This window comes from Erythrolamprus reginae, chromosome 5 (genome assembly GCF_031021105.1).
Source record: "Erythrolamprus reginae isolate rEryReg1 chromosome 5, rEryReg1.hap1, whole genome shotgun sequence".
Taxonomy (NCBI): Eukaryota; Metazoa; Chordata; class Lepidosauria; order Squamata; family Dipsadidae; genus Erythrolamprus; species Erythrolamprus reginae.
In genome coordinates, this window is record NC_091954.1 from 76,307,953 (window position 1) to 76,327,573 (window position 19,621).

At 37.9% G+C, this 19,621-nt stretch overlaps 1 protein-coding gene across 5 annotated transcripts; it reads right to left on the reverse strand.

The window, feature by feature from the left end:
• Window positions 1-4,419: 4,419 nt before the first annotated feature.
• Window positions 4,420-19,016, reverse strand: ING5 (inhibitor of growth family member 5). 5 transcript variants are annotated; one of them, XM_070753206.1, is made up of 8 exons: window positions 18,743-19,016; window positions 14,857-14,928; window positions 14,232-14,398; window positions 11,827-11,938; window positions 9,785-9,878; window positions 7,427-7,562; window positions 6,681-6,742; window positions 4,420-6,445 (listed from the first exon to the last, which is right to left on the reverse strand). In XM_070753206.1, exons 1-8 carry the CDS (start codon window positions 18,780-18,782, stop codon window positions 6,406-6,408), a joined length of 723 nt encoding a protein of 240 aa, XP_070609307.1. In that variant the 5' UTR covers window positions 18,783-19,016; the 3' UTR covers window positions 4,420-6,405. The 5 variants fall into 5 exon arrangements, with proteins under 5 accessions (XP_070609307.1, XP_070609305.1, XP_070609309.1 ...); XM_070753204.1 differs by having other exon boundaries at window positions 7,427-7,565; window positions 18,743-19,008; XM_070753208.1 differs by having other exon boundaries at window positions 7,427-7,565; window positions 18,739-19,000.
• Between the last annotated feature and the right edge of the window lie 605 nt (window positions 19,017-19,621).

Genomic DNA, 19,621 nt, shown 5'->3' on the forward strand with positions numbered 1-19,621 from the left:
CAGTCAGCTTCCATCCGTTATTCCTAGTCTGGCCTTCTGGTGTTTTGGAAAACAGCCTGACCCCCTCCTCTCTGTGGTAGCTCCTTAGGTACTGGAACATTGCTATCATCTCTCCCCTGGTCCTTCTCTTTGCTAGACTAGCCATGCCTAGTTCCTGCAACCTTTCTTGGTATGTTTATCATTCTGGTTGCTCTCTTCTGCACTTTCTCTAGAGTTTCAATATCTTTTTTGTAGTGTGGTGACCAAAACTGGATGCAGTACTTTAGCTGTGGCCTAACACTAAGGCTTTATAGAGTGGTATTAGTACCTCCCTAGTCCTAGATTGTATCCTTCTGTTAATGCAACTCGGGATTTTATTGGCCTTTTTGTTTGCCACTGCACATTGCTGGCTCATATTTAGTTGGTTGTCCACCAAGACTCCAAGATCCCTCTCAAAGTTGCTGCTATTTAGCATGGTTTCACCCAGTTTATACGTATGACTTTGGTTTCTCTTATCTAGGTGTAGAATTTTACTTTTCTCTGCATTGAATTTCATTTTAGTTGTTTGGGCCCGGTGTACAAGTTTGTCAAGATCCATCTGGATGCTGAGCCTGTCCTCTGTGGTGTTGGCTATTCACACCATCTCGGTGTCATCTGAAAATTTGGTTAGTTCCCCTTCTATTCCCTCATCTAGGTCATTAATGAAGATATTAAAGAATACTGGGCCTAGAACGGAACCTTGTGGTGTCCCACTGCTTACTTTTCTCCATGTGGACTTGGACCCATTGAGGACTACTCATTGGGTATGATTGGTTAGCCAGTTGTTAATCCATCTGGTTGTGTACCTGTCTATCCAACTTTTTTTTAAGCTTGTGGAGAAGTAGGTTGTAGTCCACTTTGTCAAATGTTTTGCTATAATGTACTCTGTCCACTGCATTTTTCTGGTCTATTCATTTGGTCACAGTGTTGAAGAATGAAATGAGATTGGTTTGGCATTACTGTATTTGTTCTTATTACCTGTACCTACTTTGCTAATGTTTATGTTTATACCAATACCTACTATTTTGTACGTTTGACACATAAATAAATAAAAGTCTTGCTCCACTCACTCAGCTTTTTGGGCACGATAGAAAGGCAGGGGTGGGAGTGAGAAAGAAAAGTGTTCAATTTCCCATCCACACAGATTTTAAAATGTAACTGGAAAGTCGGTAGATAACATCAGTTCTCATTCTCAGTTCAGGAACATTGAGGAGCAGTTGAAGCATTAGCCAAGCATGCTGGCTCGACCATTCTAGAAGTTGAAGTCCACACATCTTTAAAAATTGCTGAGGTTGAGAAACACTGGGTTTATTTAAGGTGTCAAGAACTCAAACTGCAATCACCTGGTGATTCTAGATGTGCTGGAACTATTTATTGAATCCTGAGTTCTAGTCTTTCTGGAAGTCACAAAGTTGGCAGAAGTAGTGCTGTTAAATCAGTTTTGCCGGATAGTAGCTAGCATGCTGGATTTTATTAAGCTAGCATTCCAGGTTAAGATAATGCTATTAAAATCAGCCAAACGTGAGCAGAGAATATGCCCTTGTGGACAAGGGGTCATTCAAACCATAGCTCTTATCCTATACATTGCACCCTCTGCAAGGATTCATAGACTTGTATCTCCTTACCACAGAAAAATACTAAGAAACTCTGATGTCTTCTATGTAGTTACTATAAAATCAGCATCTCTGAACATAGCTAAATTCTGTTACTCCATCTAAAGTTAGGCAGACTTTAGCCACCATTGATGATCACACCATTAATTCTAGTAGCCATTATGTTTTGTTTTGTTCTATTTTATTTTAATGTTCTAATTTTTATTTTAGTCTGTAGCTGTAATAAAATATTGAAGTGAACTGAGTTGCAAAAATAGAGATTTGTCATCAGGATTTTATTTGGATTTAAAATCTCCAACTAAATGAAAGTCAAATTTAGAAATGTAAAGGTTAAGTGAAGGATTACAAAATACTGCAATCACCCAAAGGAATTATTGATCTGATAAGTCATCCAATGCACTGAGATTAATCTTAGAATATTAAGGGCTGAATTTTACTCTTTAGAAATGGACAGGAAATTAAATGTTGTGACTGAAATAACTGCTATAAGTGTGGATGAATTCAAAGTGGTTATGCCATCAAATGGATAACCTTTAAGCTAAATGTTTTCAACAAGAATAGAATGAAGCAGGTCAAAGCCAATGATTCTTCTTCCATAGTTTTCTATAACATTATATAGTGGTGAAAATGGGTTAACTCCATTTGAAGCATCAATAACTTATACTCCAGCTTTGGTGTAAAGCAAAGGTAAAATGTAAATATTCAAAAGTGCTCCTGAAATGGAGCTTAAAATAAAAGTCAACTACGCAACTGAGTTTTCTTCCCAAGAACTTTGAAGCAAGACTTAAAAGTTCAAACCTTAGATAGAGATGATAGATAACATATCTTGATATCGAATTTTCATCACTTAGTTTGTGCACTTTTCTTTCTTAGAAACAAAACATATCCATATATTTGTTCTCAAAAATACTTTATTTATAATATACCTAATATATCTATAACATGATCAAAAATACATTTCACATTTTAATAAAAAGATTTATAATATTCTCTTCATTTACAAAGAAAACATAAACCTAGAGTTATGATTAGAAAATGTATGCTGTGACATTTATTTATGAGGAACAATGGGAAAAAGATAACATTTCTTTTTGAAAAATTGAGTTCTTTATTTTTTAAAATGTGTATTCAGCTTCTCACATTCAAGTTTCAATAATGAAACAGGATACTGTACAAGCAATATTCAGAACAGTTTCTCAAAAGACAAGAATCGAGTTGACAAGTTCAAAACCAATAAGGATTTTAAAACTTCAAATATAAACTAATTGGTATCAATGCAAAGCCTCCTTTCAAATTGGATGATGAAATTTTACTCATTCACTCACTTATACTAAATACCTAATTCTTGATACTGAAGAATGATTTTCAATCTTGCTTATGATAAATTAACTAATCTAATTTGCTTCAGGACCGATGTAGCAGCAGTAATTGTTGGTATTACATAAAAAAAGCATTTACCATCAACCCATAGTACTGTACTCCTTACTGACAGGAAAAACATAATTTAAAAATAATTGCTATTGTAGTATAATGTCACTTTCTTCTAAATTTGGAATGGAAGGTTAAAAGGCATACTATTTGTTAATAACTGAACTACTGATCTGTGAATTCTTACAAAAATTGCTGTCAATAAGAATGCATACTGTTTTATTGGAAGCTAGAAAAACTGACTCAGCAGCTATTATAAAAACTATAGCAATAGCATTTCTAGAATCAGCATATTTGCCCCCAACAATTTGGGTCCTCATTTTACCCACCTCGGAAGGATGGAAGGCTGAGTCAACCTTGAGCTGGTGGTGAGATTTGAACTGCTGAACTACAGTTAGCAATCAGATGAAATAGCCTGCAGTGCAGCACTCTTAACCACTGTGCCACCCTGGCTCATTCTCTCACATTTATTACAAAAATCCCATAAAGTACTCAATATAATTTTTATTATGCTACAATTGGGATTGTGAAACAGAATTACCAAGCGTTTGGCAGATTGTAAAAGATTAGTCAATGATCATCACTACCTATAGAGGCACACTTTATAACAGATCAATATTCTTTATAACAGTTCAATATAAGTACACCCACAATTTCACATTTATCTTTTTGCTCTATTCTAGGAATTGACCATAACTTAGAGCAGAGACTTGGGACAAAGCCAGTCATTCTAAAATTCCTGAACGCTGAAAACACTATACAGTGGTACATTACTACTCAACTGCTTTGAAACTCATCAAATTTGGTACTCAATGCATTCTGATGAGAACATTTGGCCCTGATACTTGTTTATTTGGGACTTAACTTGCAAAGTGTCAGATGCTTATGAGTCACTAACTTTTCCAGCAAAAACAAAGGGTGATGTGATAGTCCTTGCCTTGTGCACATCCCTTGTAGTCTTATCCGGTGGTGGGCTCCTACCGGAACGGCTAATTCCACACAGCTCTGCGGCTCTGGCACACGAGTGCAGGATTGAGCGCAATTTTGCTTCCCGCACCTGTGTAGGTAGCCAAATCTTGCACGGGGACACACATGCGTGCGTGTTTCGGCAAGTTTTTTTGCTTCCCCATATGCAGAAAAGCAAAAAACCCTCACCAAAACATGCATCCCCTTGCGAGATTTTGGGTCCTGCATAGCTGCGGGAAGCAAAATTGCGTTCAATCCCACATTCTTGCGCCAGAGCCACAGAGCTATGTGCAATTAGCCATTCCGGTAGGAGCCCACCACTGGTCTTATTCTAGTTTCTGTGGTCATTTTTTTTGTATTTTTGCACCTTTTTTTCTCATCAGTACAATTAAAGTTTTTATTTTTTATATTTATTAATTTTTAGGTTTGCCTCTCATGTAAAGTAATGATATACAATCCTACGTTTTTACATATTGTCTTAAAATGTGCATTGTTTTTGGTTTGGGAACATATTAAATTTATTAAGATTATTCCTTATGGCGAAAAAAGTTTGGATACTCCTTGTGCCTCTCAGAACCGACAAGTACCGTAGTACCACTATATAGCAATACAACATTACAGAAGAATATAAGGCATGAACACTTCAATGTTATTTCTTCTCTCCTTCTTAGGAAAATAATTCAGTTTGCACTTTTGGAAAGCAAGTATAGTTACAGAAAACATAACATGGTACAAAAAATACTGTAACTGAATTGCATTACTAACTACAAAATTGTGTAGTTTGTCTTATAAATTGTGTGTCTTATGAAATTTAAGAATTTGCATTCTTCCATAATAAAAACTAAACTTATAAATGTAAACTAACAATTTTGAGGATTTTGCAACATTCTACAGATCAGCTTTTCCAGATTGAAATGGGATTCATTACATACTGCAAATGTAACTGTGACAATTGTTTAAAGAAAGGTATTGATTGCTAACATTTCTGGCAATTATTTTTACATTACCAAGTCTAGCAAATTAGGCCACTGGATATTTTCAGGAGAGTATTCCTCCATTTAAACTGATTTCACTTTTTATTTTAAAAAAAATTATATTAATTAAAAGCTGATGGTTGTATGGCAGAATCCTTGGCGAATAAGTGTATGTTTTTGTCTAGCAGAACATAATTGTCAGGTTGATGAATTATACAAAAGCATGCAAATCTTGACCGAACTATGAGAGAATGACAGATGGATAACAAAAAGCTCTATGTGTATGTGAATATGTGTGGTGGGGAATGCTTATCTCTTACCTGAGAAAATAAGAAAAGAATGTTAATATTTACAGTGGGTAGCAGAAAGTATCTCAGTGAAGTCAGAACATGAACATACATTCTATCCAACACTTTCGTGTAGTTATGGAAACTTCTCATTTTCTAAACTGTTATTCCCTCAAAATTAGTTTTCCTGGTCCTTTGTTAATCCAAACTTATTTTAAAATATTAAATCTTATTTTATGAGGGATTTATACTATACTGATATGCTTATCAGCAGGAATGAGAGCAATAAATCCAGTTTCAGTGAAACCCGAATGAAGTTTAAAGGGGATAGTACACAGAAACAATAAGCATTTTGAAATAAGCAGTGTGAACAATCCCTATCAAAAACAAATTCTCTGTTCTTTTTGTGAAATATAACTTTGCAAACTTACTTCCAAAGTGGCAAAATTTCGCATTGAAAATCTCAACCCACTCCTTGACAGAATCAAATGTTATACAAATGGAAAAATCTACCTGCAAAAGTGAACTACATGATTCTCCATCTTATCAACAATGATAAAGATTCTGATATTGGGTTTAAAAGACTTCATGCCTTTATTGTGCAAAGCAAAGATTTGCATCAAAAAATATGCAAGTCTATCCTTCTCACATAACAGGACTCTTACTTCATTGTGAACGTGTTTCCCAATGCTCATTTCAAATCTCTAAAATAATTTTAGAGCACGCATTGGAAAATATAAAAGAAAACATGTCATTCTACCAGTGAAATGGCACTAGTGAAAGCTTCCCAAAGAGACTTCATTTTGTGACAACAAAAGATGCTATCTTTCACATGAAAGGCCACAGGCAATTTTCACAGGTTTCAGGATATTAGAAATTCCAGTGCAGATCTATCTTCAATACTTCATATCTTTGATTATAGTGACGAAGAAGTGTACTTTCTAACCCAAATAATCATCGCTAATGAACTTCCTGTATACCCTACTTTTATTATTTGTATGGCTAATAAAAAGAACACCTGGCTACTGCATTTTTTCAGGCCAAACAAGATGGGTTGGTGATGAAAACAAAATACTGCAATATATGAATATATTAAAAAAAATTCATAGTATATCATTTCTATTTCTTCTTCTTTTCCTGCACACAACGAGGACAGTACCTAAAAGAAGAGAAGTATATTTAGCCCAATACACTTATATAAAACCACTGTTATTTGACAAAGCAATAAATTTATTTATGAATATATTAACACAAAGACCACTGGAGGTCTCATGTCTCCTATTAATATTATCACAGACATACAGTATATCTTGGCAATAGTTATTTTCAACTTTCTTGGGACAAATGATCTATAAAGAAAATAGAACAAAAATTAAACAACTCATGGTACATACCATTTTCCTTTGGGTTTGGTCGTGAGATCCACACAAGCAAAGTGAAACCATTCAATTGGACACTACATTTGGGGTTGAAAAAAATGGCATTAGTTTTCCCTCATTAGTCTTATGAGCAATGTGCTTTTGGCTCCCTAGTCTTTCCGTATCATATGCAAAATAACAAATTTTATTTTTTCTTGCAAAATGCTTACATTGTAAAATTACATGGCTTATTCTTTACAGCAAAGGAAAAAGGAGTGCATTATCGATATGCTCATGATTTCATAATAATATGTATTCTGTGTGTTTGTGAGAGTTATGTAGTATAAAATATGGACCAATGATATCTGGAGAATGTTAATGTGTAGATTTTTTCAAATTAAAAAATAAAATTGAACTTTTCCAAAATTGTATAACAAAGAAAGTCTACAGAAATTTTCCATGGTGTTAGTATAGCTTTTGTGATTTATTATTATTTTGGCTTTGCATCTTCTTTTTCTTTCCTTTAAACCTATACATCAATGTACAGTAATTTTAAACAATTATTGCAGTGCTGCTTCTTCCAAATTTTGCAATACAAATTCTTGAAAAATAAATTATGTTTATGGAACTCAATGTTCCAACACTTTGCAAGAACTAGGGATCGGTTTGTGATTTTATGAAGAATCCTATACTGTACTGGCAGTTGTTTTTGGTTTACACAGCAAATTTCAGCTTATAGTACAAATGGATAGCATTTGTCATACTTTGGTTTCAATACTCACATCGGGATTGTCACACCCAATCATTTCTCCATAAGATACTTGATGGCACAAGCAGTATGTGGGCTCATTGGGATCCACTGGCATGTCCAAGACATCAGAAGGGTGAACCGACAAGATGGTATCAGCTAATTCAGATCTGCTTTGACATAAATTCAATGGAACTGGATGAATATCAGTGACTCAGTAATTCAGAATGTTAAGAATGTCATTAACTAGAAGGGATTCAAAAAATAAATTAAACTTGCCAAACTAACTCTATTGCATGTTTAAAAATCAACAAACATCCTTAATAAATTGCAAGAATGTTGTGCATCCTATACCATGATTTCAGTAAAACATCTGACAAAGTATTCCGTGATGTTCTGATTAGCAAGTTGGCAAGATCTGGATGGGTTGACAATTAAATGGTTAAAATCCCTTCTATTTGTCAACATTTATATTAATGACTTGAAAAAAAAGATTAGGACATGCTTAGCAGGCCTGCAGACAAAAAAAAATAGTACAAGTAGTCCTTGATTTACAACCATTTGTTTAGTAACCATTCAAAGTTAGAACAGCACTGAAAAAAGTGACTTGTGATTGTTTTTCACATTTACAACTATTGTAGCATCCCCATGGTCACATGATCAAAATTCAGATGCTTGGCAACTGACTCATGATAGTTGCAGTGTCCTAGGGTTATGTGATCACCTTTGCAACCTTCTGACAAGCAAAGTCAATGCAAAGCAAACCCGATTCAGTTAACAACTGAGTTGCTAAATTAACAACTGCAGTTTGATTCATTCAACAACTGTGGCAGGAAAGGTTGTAAAATGGGGCAAAACTCAATAGTCTCACTTAACATCATGAATTTTAGGCTCAGTTATGTCATAAGTTGAGGGCTACCTGTATTATTAATGCCTCAAAGCCAGAAATAAAATTTAACACAATATTAATAGACAACGAAAGTTTAAGATACTGCAATGTGTTCAGAAAGGATATAAGAATGATCAAAGGGCTGGAAAGTAAATTCTAAGAAGAGAGACTATTTCAGTATGTTTTATTTTTTAGGAAAAAAGGTGAAGAAGATAAGACTCTTCAAATCCCAGGAAGAACATTCCAGGGTACAAATAAGTATGATCTTATGTTTAAATGTTATTATCAACAAATCTTTTCAAAGATGATACATAGCAGAAAGACACCGCCATTGTACTGTTTTGTCTTGTTCCCACTCATAAATTCATGTCGCCTAATAAAAATATTCTCTTCCACTCTATTCATTGAAACCTAAGACAAAGAGTCACAAGCCTATGGTTTTCTGCTTGAACATGCATCTGCAGTCATTTAGTAGATGCCATTGGTTCCTTTAGGATACCTACAGTTTCATTCATAATTAAACATACAACTTTATCTCCTTGTAATATCCATCAGCCCCATTGCACAAGATCAGATCTCCTTCATTCAGATCTACTACATAATTATCAATGTTCTTTCATTAATTTCACTCCTTAATGGCTTGCTCTTTATCATTTATTCCTTGCACATTCCCAACGGCAATCTTTTGTAAGTAGTGGGCATCACCAGATTGACTCAACAACATTAACATTAGCATGGCATTGGTGGGCAGCTTTATATGACTTCTCCAGGCAACCCCAAGAACCTGTTTTTCTCCCATCATAGAGTCACTGTCTTTACACAAGGGTACCATTTTGCACTTGCTGAAATTGGGGAATAGGGAAGAATTCCCCCCTCTTTTCTGCTGCTTCCTTTTTCCTCTTAACTCACTTGTTTCTTCTGTTCCTCTTTCTTTTCAATGCATCTCTCCTTACCTCTACACCTGTTAGAAAGTACCACAGCCATGATACTCTTGGTCTATTTCTCTATGGCAATGCTCAATGTTTTACCCCAAGCACACGGGAACTACTCTCTATGAGCTAGGATATCTAAACTGGGGATCAATATTCACAATAGCTGTTTTCTGCTCATATTCCAACCCTTGTTCATATTGTTATCCATCTGAAGCCAGCCAGAAAAGAAGGCAAAAAACTAGAAGTAAAATGGAATTTCCTGTCTCCCTTTTTAAGCCTACTTGGAAAGAAACTTTCTTTCTTTTGACTAGTTGCTCAGAGGTTGGGTTCCTAAGCTTTACTCGTTTCCATCCACTCTCTATAGACTGACAGATCTAATTTGAATAATCTTGAAATCTTTTGTCTGAATGGGATTTTTTCTTCTTACCGAAAGCTACAATCCAAAAAATATTTACCCTAGAATAGTTTCATGGAGTCTGAAATGAAAAAGTGTTTCTACTACAAGCTCACTTTGGAAGGAAAAAGCCCCAAACCCAAGAACTCTTGTCTATAAATTGTACTAATTTCTAACCTTCGTTTTGGTTTCTTTTTCACTGGAGCATCTTCCTCTGATGTTCGCCGGCCTCGACCACGGGAAGTTTTCTTATCCTTCGGAATTCTCCCCTCTAAAATACAAGCATTTTTCGTTAACTACATTGTTAAGGAAAATATTAATTTGGTTTTAGATGTATGCACTAATATTATCACATGAAGCTTTTATCCATTGCTATTTTCAATTGACAACTTTTCTCATAGGTATCCAGGCAAGGAGTAAGCTTTTCTTACAGGAAGTGGTGGGCATAAGGAAGGTCACATTAATACATTTTCCTCCTCCATCTATAAAGAAAAGCATATTGACACAAAACAAGCTACTCCTATAGCATATTACTGCACTGCATCACTGTGTTACCCTGATACTAATTAATATGGTATAATTTCAGAACAGGGTTTGGTGGGTTCCCAAATCCCCTCTTCTTCTACTCAGCATCACCTGGTGGCAGGACTTCAAATACAAATTGTTTCAAGGACTATCACTCTCCTGAATCCTATTAAAGGAAGATTAATATGTTTAGTTCAAATAAATTCTCTTCACAAAATCTGCCTAATTGAAAGCATCAATTTGAAGTACAGGTAGACCTTGGCTTATGACCACAATTGAGACCAAAGCAAAATAGTTGTTAAGTGAATTTTGCCCTATTTTACAAACTTTCTTGTCACCATTAAGTGAATCACCATAGTTAAGTTAGTAGCATGGTTGTTAAATGAGACTGACTTCCCCATTGACTTTGTCAAAGTTACAAAAGGTGATCACATGACCCCAGGATACTGCAATTGTCATAAGCCAGATGCTAAACAGCCAAATTTGATCACTTGCTGATGGGGAAGCTACACGTTTTAAATATGAAAAATGGTTGTAAGTCACTTTGTTCAAGGCCATTGTAATTTCGAATACTCGCTAAACAAATGGTTGAGAGTTAAGGACTACCTGTACAACGTAGATGTGCCAAAAATGCATTACTGGATAGTTCTCATTTTTCTCTTCTGAGGACAATTTGTCTCATAAATCATGTTTGGTCAGATAAACAGCCTTTTCTTTCTCCATTCTACTATTTGTGTAGTTATATCATCACTCATACACTTCCTCATATTACAAACTTTCCCATATACAAATATGTGTACACACCCCAAAGACCAAGATTGTTAGCTGAGGCTGATTAAAAAAATTAATTCAAGTTCTAGAGCAGACCTGGGCAAGGGGCGGCCAACGGGCCGCATCCAGACCGCCCACTGTCTGTGACTGGCCCACCCACTATCTGTGACTGGTTTCCTGGAGGAGGAAGCCATGGAGTGGTGGGGGGGGGGACACAAGAGCCTCGAATGAACAGGACAAAAAAGCACAAGGCTCTCTTAGAGCCCCACTATCGCGGGACAAATCGGGGTGGCACTTTTTAGTCCCGTTTTGCCTCAGGAAAGCAACAATCCCTCTTTCCTCACAGCTCTCTCTTCTCTGCGGTGCCGGACAAAAGGCAGTGGGTTAGGAGGGGGGTCAGTTGCTGAGGCTCAGGGCGGCGGCGGCAGCAGCCCAACCACGGCAGGAACAGGCTGGGCAGCTGAGACGGGAAAAAACAACAGCCCAGAGGATAGGATGCAAGGGTGGAGGGCTGCTGGGGGAGACTGCGGTGGGCTGACACAGAGGGGAGGAAGGCTTCATGCCATATGGGTGTTATTATGCCATAAGTGAGTGTTATTGTGATAATGTGGGGGCGGGGACAGCCGGGAATGGGGGTGTGGGCTGCTGGGGAGGGGCAGCGCGAGTGAGAAAGTGAAGGGAGGAGAACGGAGGGGCAAATAAATAAATAAGGAACAGGGGGGAGGTTTGCGCTCTTTGTGTGTGTATGTGTGTATATGGGGGGGGTTAATTTGGGAGAAAGCAAACAAGGAAGAGGGTAGAACTGAGTTAATTATATCAGTCCAGCCCTCTAAAACCATCCAATTTGTCATGCGGCCCCATGGCAAAATTAATCGCCCACCCCTGTTCTAGAGACTCTATCTTATTAGTCATACTATCCATACTTTTTAAGTTTGGTGTCACAGGGCTTTCAAAATCACTGCCTTCCAACTTATCCTTCAGATCAGCTTCAAATCGGGCAAGGTCAGCATCTAGCCGTCGAATGTGCTTATCCACCTGAAACAGAGACAGATACACAATAGAGCTGAAGAAAGCAAATATGCTTAAATAATATTTTAATTAAAAATTAGATTCTTTTTCCATAGTAAAATATTAAATAGAAATTTGGGTATACATGTTTAGAAGATAAAAGAAGAATAGGTTTAAAGTACAACGAAGCAGGTTTTGGTTGGATATCAAGGAGAATTGCCTAATCATAATAGCTGTTTAACGACAGAACAAACTGTCTCAAGAATCAAAACATCTCCTTCACTGCAAGGATATAAACAGCCTGAATGGCCGTCGGATGTTATAAGGCTGGGGTAGGCAAAGTTGGCTCTTCTATGACATGTGGACTTCAACTCCCAGAATTCCTCAGCTAGCATGACTGTCTCAGGAATTCTGGGAGTTGAAGTCCACAAGTCATAGAAGGGCCAACTTTGCCTATCCCTGTAAGGGATTCTTACACTAAGAGGCTCTTACACTAGATTGGGTATCAGCAACGTGCCGCTCTCGTCTTCCTGCTGTGGCTCTGTGTCGGCTGGCTAATCCCACTCCTCGCCCTCTCTTCCCAGTCACTCCTTGCGTAGCCTGAGAAGGTAAGGGTGATGGCGGACATGTAGACTCGCTCCATATTCCAGAATGGGAGGGAAGCGCCCCTGTACTTGCCTCTTATCTCGTGGGCGCTTCTTGGTGCTGTGTGCACATTGGATGCTTGGGGAGATGCACAGGGAGCCACAGCAGGGGGATGAAAGAGCTTCACTTATTTGGGAATCTGAAATGACTCTTGATTTAAATCACATGGTATAAGGCACCCAAAGAAGAAGAAAGAACATCAGCAAAACAAACAAACACGAAAGAAATCTCCCAATCCACCTGTTTTTGGAAATGGTTCAAGAGGAAACACACACAAGAGAGAAAGAGAGGGAGGGAAAGAGAGAAAAAAGGGGAGAAAAAGAGAAAGAAATGAAAAAATGATGATGGGAGAGAATGAGGAAAAAGAGAGAAACAAATGAGAAAGAGAAGGGGGTGGAGACAAAGAAATGAGAGCTGAAGAGAGAATGAAAGAGGGAAAAGTGGGAAACAAGAGATAGAAGGGGAGAGAGAAAAAGGAAGGAAAGAAAGGAAAGAAAGGAAAGAAAGAGGGGAGAGCAAAAGGCAAAGGAAAAATGAGAGGAAGGGAGAGAGAAACCCATTTACCACAGAAAACACCCAGAGCCACAAAAACCTGGATAGGCATAGGGTGGGTGGGTTTTCATGTGACTGAGTGGAGTGATGTTGAGTGGGCCACGCCCACCCAGGTTTTGTGGTTCCATGTTTTCTTTTCTGGGGGAAATGCATCCAAATGGCTCTTTGAGTGTTTAAGATTGCAGATCTCTGTACTAGATTCTTAATAATGTCCCTCCCCACTTTAAATATTAATTAAACATTTTTTTAAAAAAGGAAAAACAGGAAGAGAAAAAAGAAAACATCAGATTAATACTTAATTTAAAAACAATATAGAATTATGCCACATTTTTCAATATTTCAATAACTGAATATACACTGTTCATATATTGTATATATTTTTATAATTTTATAAACCACACAGAAATATTTGTATGTTTTTTCTCATTTACCAATGCAGCTAGCAGACATACTACATTTGCTTGCTTGCTAGCTGTCCTAAAGCTTCATACCAGTAAAAAAATATATGTGGTAGTTACAATTTTTTAAAGATATCTTTGGAAACATTTTTCTATAGGTGTGGAAACAAGGGAACGTTATCGTAAGAATGGCAATTCTTTTTATTAAGCAGAATCTATCAGTTATGTCTCAATGTTAAATGTGCACAATATAGTTATTCTAGCTGTCAATAGGCCAGGGCCAAAAATCATGATTTAGTACAATGTGTGATACCAATTGTTTCATAGCTGTTAATATATTCCTCAATTAAATTCTAATCAATAGTCCACTCCAGAAATATGGCTGAACAGACAATTTTGATTAATATATTTCTGACAAATATTGTTACTTGTCAGACACATTCATTCTAGACTTCATATTTTTTTACTATTTGTTCATTCTGCTAAATATCAAATGAAGAAATAGTACAATATTATACATAATCCCTGAAGCAGAAAATTTATAGTGATAGGTGCCAGCTGAAGTCCAGCGCAGCACCTCCATTTGCCAGTGAACAGTTACTAAATACTATTAAAAAAACAAGTTACCATCTGAAAGACAAACTAAAAGGTTAGATAAGAGATGTCACAAACATAAGCACTGCCTTGGTCTTCTGCAGTATCACTGCTCTGTTATTTAATCTTACCATCTCATAGGTCTGCATGGCCAACTGTACTTTGTCATCACTATATTCTTTGCATTTTGTATAAGCATTTTGGATCTTCTGCAAGATTTCTACTCTTTGCTCTGATGACAGACCCCGCACCGTTGAAATATACTGTGCAGCAAGACTATCAATTTCTGCTTTCTTGTCTGAAGGATAATGAGAAACAGTATAAAACTAAAATTGAAACGGAAACTAAATTAGATGATTACATACAATCAATAAAACAAGGATTTTACATAAAACAATACTGCACCTCTGAAAAGTATAAACATGCATATGAACTCAGTACTTGGTTTGGGCCTCTTTTGCAGCAATTACTACCTCAATTTGGTATTCTAATTTTCTGAGATGGTGGATTTGGGGTTTTCATGAGCTGTACGCCATAATTATCACAATTATGACAAATCACAGCTTGAACTACCTTACTTTGCATGTAATTGAGCCGCCCTGAGTACCTTGGGAGTTAGGCAGCATAGAAATATAAATAAATAAATAATGAGTCTCTCTCATATATTACGTTTCACCTTTTAAGTAGCATTACTGAAATAAATGAAATTTTACACGATACTCTAATTTTTCGAGTTTCACCTGTATTAAAATGTACCTTCTGTTCTCTGATCCAGTTCACGCATAAGTTGGAAGTTTCTCTGTAATTCACAGGGCAGGTTTTCAATGCCTGAAAAAGAGATAGAAAGACTGAATTCTTTTCATAACACAAACCTATTAAAATTAAATTTCTGGCCAAAACCAGTTTGTAACTATTAATGATTTCTTCCCACCAGACATCATTCCCAATTGTATATGCTGCGTGGTCTCATGGATCCCAGTGCCTAAGGCTGGAAAACAAATATTGCTAGAGCCCAAAATACTTTAAAATCTTTGATGTGAATTAAAAGTGGTAATTGCAGCTCATAAACACTGCTCACTTCATTAGTTCTGTTCACTAACATTCTTGTGGGAGAGAGCAGAAAAGCTAAAGTTGTAACAATGTCACCATGCATTTTCCCTGTTTTCTAACAATATTAGGGATAAGGGCAGAAGATATTGCTCAGAAGTCTTTCACCAACTTTACTTGTATCATCAGCATGTACAATATATTTTTGTCACAGGAGGTTTGCCTTTTCCTATTATGATAAAACATTTTCTGTACATTTGAACTCTCTGACACTTCACATTCTAATCCTATGGACCCTTTATCAATGCTGCTGAGTATCTGAGAGAATTCCTTATCCTCACAGTGGTCCGTCCATCTCACCAGTCTACTGTATTACTGAGTAAGAGGGGATTGAATGTAGTCTTCTATTGGAAAATGCATTAAAGCCTTCTATGTGAACCATCCTTGTTATATGGAAGAAGAGTATAAAAGAGATCAGCAACATGCAAGGTTCCAATTCTTCTGTTGCAAAACCACTCATCCCATCTAGCCATGAAAATTTGTTCTTTCATAGACATTTCTATATTGGCTGCTGAAGAGGAAAAAAACATCAATAATGCCAATTCTTTCTTTTATAATAAAACTATTGATCTTGTGGAACAGCTCTTCCAGGAAGCTGATATTCCCACGTACTGTACCTACAAATGGGCTGCCAGTGACAGCATGGTTCCTTACTTTATTTAGCTCCTCTGCTAAATCTAATATTTTTCTTGTTTCTAAGGAAGTATCTTCAGCTTATTAAATGAATCTATTTACTTTTGTAATACTTCACTCTTGAAACTCATTGCCCAGCTGGTTCCTGGGTTCTGCTATGCTGTCTTTTTCTAATAAAAATGGGAGTTTCAAATAATTCAATGTACTGCACGCTATTTCGCTTGATGACCAGTTGCGGCCTTATTTGAACATGGAGTCACCTCTCACAGTCACTCATGCCCTTATCACCTCGAGGTTCGACTACAATGCAATGCTCTCTACATGACGCTACCTTTGAAGAGCGTTTGTAAACTGCAAAGTGCAAAATGCAGCCGCCCAAGCTATTGTGGGTCTTCCAAGACCTGCCCACATCTCACAATCACTCCGCGAACCGCATTGGTTGCTGATTGGTCTCCAGGCGTAATTCGGAGTGTTGGCTATGACCTATAAAGCCCTACATAGCTTAGAACCAGATTACTTACGGGACCGTCTTCTATCTCATGTATCCCATCAGTCAGGTACCTGAGTCGGCCTTCTCCAGGTCCCATCAGTCAGGCAATATTGTCTGGCAGGACCTAGAGGAAGAGCCTTCTCTGTGGTGGCTCCAGCCCTTTGGAACCAATTCCATCCAGAGATTCGTACCGCCCCACTCTCTTGGCCGTTCAGAAGTCCTTGAAAACTTACCTTTGCCAGCAGGCCTGGGACCGCTGAATTTTAACATCTTGCCCGGCCTTTAGTATAACTGTGGGGTGAATGAGTAGGATTGTATGATTTTAAGTCTGGGGTTTTTATACTGTTTTTAAATATTGAAGTGTTTTTTTGTATTTTTATTTGTATTTTTATATGTTGTGAGCTGCCCTGAGTCTTCGGAGAAAGGCGGCATAAGTCAAACAAACAAACAAACATTTCAGCTGCTTGCTCCAAGTTGTATCTCCCAACCACCCATCTTTCATCTCTGTTTTCATGTAATAAAACAACAACCTTTTTAATTGGACATTTAAAAAATGACCAGTAATAATAAGCCGATAGTTCAGTGAATATTCAGGGCTGGAGAAAAGCAGGACACATCTTTCCTATTTCAAGCACTGTTTTCCATAGTCCTAGACTAACCAATCACCGAACATAACATTTGATTCTTTTTATACAGTATTGGCAGCAGCAGATCCCTTGCTGCAGAAAGATGGTACAAAGACAGATGCTTTTGGGGGGGGGGGGGGGGATCTGTCTTCCATTTCTTCAAAAGTGGGGGGGGGGGTCTGTCTTCCATTTCTTCAAAAGTTCTTCACTGATCTTTTCTAGTGCAATAATTCAGTATCAGCAATCTCTGAACTCTAATTATGCGACACGTTCAGCCTGAGCTGTACGTATTTGTAGAGACATACATTTTTCCAATCAAGGATATGAGGCATTCACATACATCCATGGGGGGACATGGATAAGCCTAACAAGGGGAGCAGAACGGATTCTCAACTCAATCTTTATACAGATAGTCCTGGACTCACGACAACTGAGCCCAAAATTTATGTTGCAATTTGTTAAGTGAGTTTTTGCCCCATTTTAAAACCTTTCTTGACACAATTGTTAAGTGAACCACAGCAGTTGTTAATTTAGGAACACAGTTGACTTTGCCATCATAAATATGAACCAATTGCCAAGTATCCGAATCTTGATCACGTGATTACAGGGATGCAATTTTATAAGTGTGAAAAAACGGTTGTAAGTCCCTTTTTTCAGCACCATTATACTTTGAACAGTCACTAATGAACTGTTGTAAATCGAGGACTATCTGTAGATTATGAAAGCTGGTCTGTAGCCGACTTCTGGTTCTTTCCTGGTTGCCTCTTGTGGGAGTTTTTCCTCACTGCAGTCCTGAATTCAGCAATAATAGCATTCATTTTGACGTTTTCATGATTCTCTCGTCGGCACTGGGTACTGAAGGGAAGCTTTCGGTCGAACTCTTCTGAGCCAGCCACAAGAATGCCACTTTGCTATAAAAGTCTGTGACAGCTCAATTTGTTCAAGAACGAAATCGGTAAAAAAGATGATTCGCTTTTGCTATTGAAACAGAGTGCTACAGAGCACTGCAAGCCAAGACAACTAGGCACAAGTTTTTCCCTGAACGCCATCACTCTGCTAAACAAATAATTCCCTCAACGCTGTCAAACTATTTACTAAGTCTGCACTACTATTACTACTAGTTTTTTCTTATCATTCCTATCACCCATTTCCTCCCACAATTGACTGTATGACTGGAACTTGTTGTTTGTATCCTACGATTTTTATTAATATTGTTTCTTCATTGGTCATTTGTGATCCCTATGACAACCATTAAGTTTTGTACCTCATGATTCTTGACAAATGTATCTTTTCTTTTATGTACACTGAGAGCAAATGCACCAAAGACAAATTTCTAATGGGTCCAATCACACTTGGGCAATGCTATTCTGTTTTAAAATAACCGTTTTAAACAACTGCCGCCGACCTGCAGTGAGGCATAAAAAGAAAACGCTTTCATGGCCACGAGGTTGTTTCAAGGGGCCTGTTGTAAACTGGGCGGTCACCCGGGAAAATGCTCCAAGTTTTAAAGTGTTTGCGTAATAAGCTTACAGGTGGCACTGATGGCGAGGAGCGCAGAAGCGACCCCCTACCGGCAAAGGCCACCAATTACAGCGCTAGACCCGGCTGAATGTGTTTTTTTTCGGCGCCCAGTTAAGAGGTGACGCAGCAAAAAAATACCTCTCCGGTTCGTTCCTCTCCGCATTCGAACTCCCCTCCCCGACACCCACCGGGGCTATGACGCCGCTGTAACAGCCGGCGAGAGCACGCGGCGCTTCAATCCTCCCCAAACGCCGCACTCACTCACTGTCCAGGTAGTGCTCCAAATACAAGGCCGCCGCCGCCATCTCGAGCCAGCCAACCGGCCGACGCCCACCTTTCAGCCGTCGCGCGCTCGGCGGCTGTCACCCCAGCGCCTTCGCAATGGCCGGCCAAGCTTTCATCGCATAGTCATGAGGCGCCGCCACCGATTGGTCGCGCCGCCACCGGGCCGCCTATCAATGAGAAGGCGGGGGACGAGGACTGGAAGGCCGGCAGCAGTAGGGCCACAGCTTCCCTCCCCCCCGCCCCCCCCAGCGGGGGAAGTTGGCTGGACACTGGGAAGTTTCCACGCTCTGGCGCCTGCGAGGAAGTGTACTTATCTCCTTCAAGCCTTTGCTTAATATCAAATGCAGCTTGGGATGCCTAAAATTCTCCGCCTCGAAGGCTTTTGGGAAATTGTATTTGTTTATTTTTCAAAGTAGAGAGGGCTTTCCCCTGGTCTTGGTCCCACCGGTGTCCTTTTCTTGTTAAGTGAGGCCAAACGAAGAGGAAACGAACTTAAAACGAACTGCGAACTGCTATCACGTTTGTCAACCCCTGGAGTGAAATTTATTTTTTATTTATTCATTTATTTATTTTATTTATATTTTGTTTGTCAAACATGCATAGGATAGTAATAGTTTGTATAAATATAAGTAAAAAGTAACGATAAAAGGACAGTAGGACAGGTTATTTTTGTGAAATAAAATAAATATTTTTTAAAAAATCGTTGAACTCATCATTTATTAAAATTTCAGGCATTTATAATTTTTTCCAACAGTAAAAGATTTAGCTATTATAGTTAAATATAGTGGAAGGAGGGATGCAAGCTATCTATATCTACCTACCTGCCTACCTATAAGTAAATGGTTTTTTAAAAAAATTG

What these genes read in the sequence shown, in the direction of transcription:
- ING5 (XM_070753204.1), bottom strand. Translation starts at nt 18,782, where the DNA reads ATGGCGGCGGCGGCCTTGTATTTGGAGCACTACCTGGACA. An exon ending in TTTGGAGCACTACCTGGACA is followed by an intron (nt 14,929 to 18,742) that starts GTGAGTGAGTGC and finishes TCTCTTTTTCAG; the next exon opens with GCATTGAAAACCTGCCCTGT. An exon ending in TGTGACACCAAACTTAAAAA is followed by an intron (nt 9,879 to 11,826) that starts GTATGGATAGTA and finishes CTTGTATTTTAG; the next exon opens with AGGGGAGAATTCCGAAGGAT.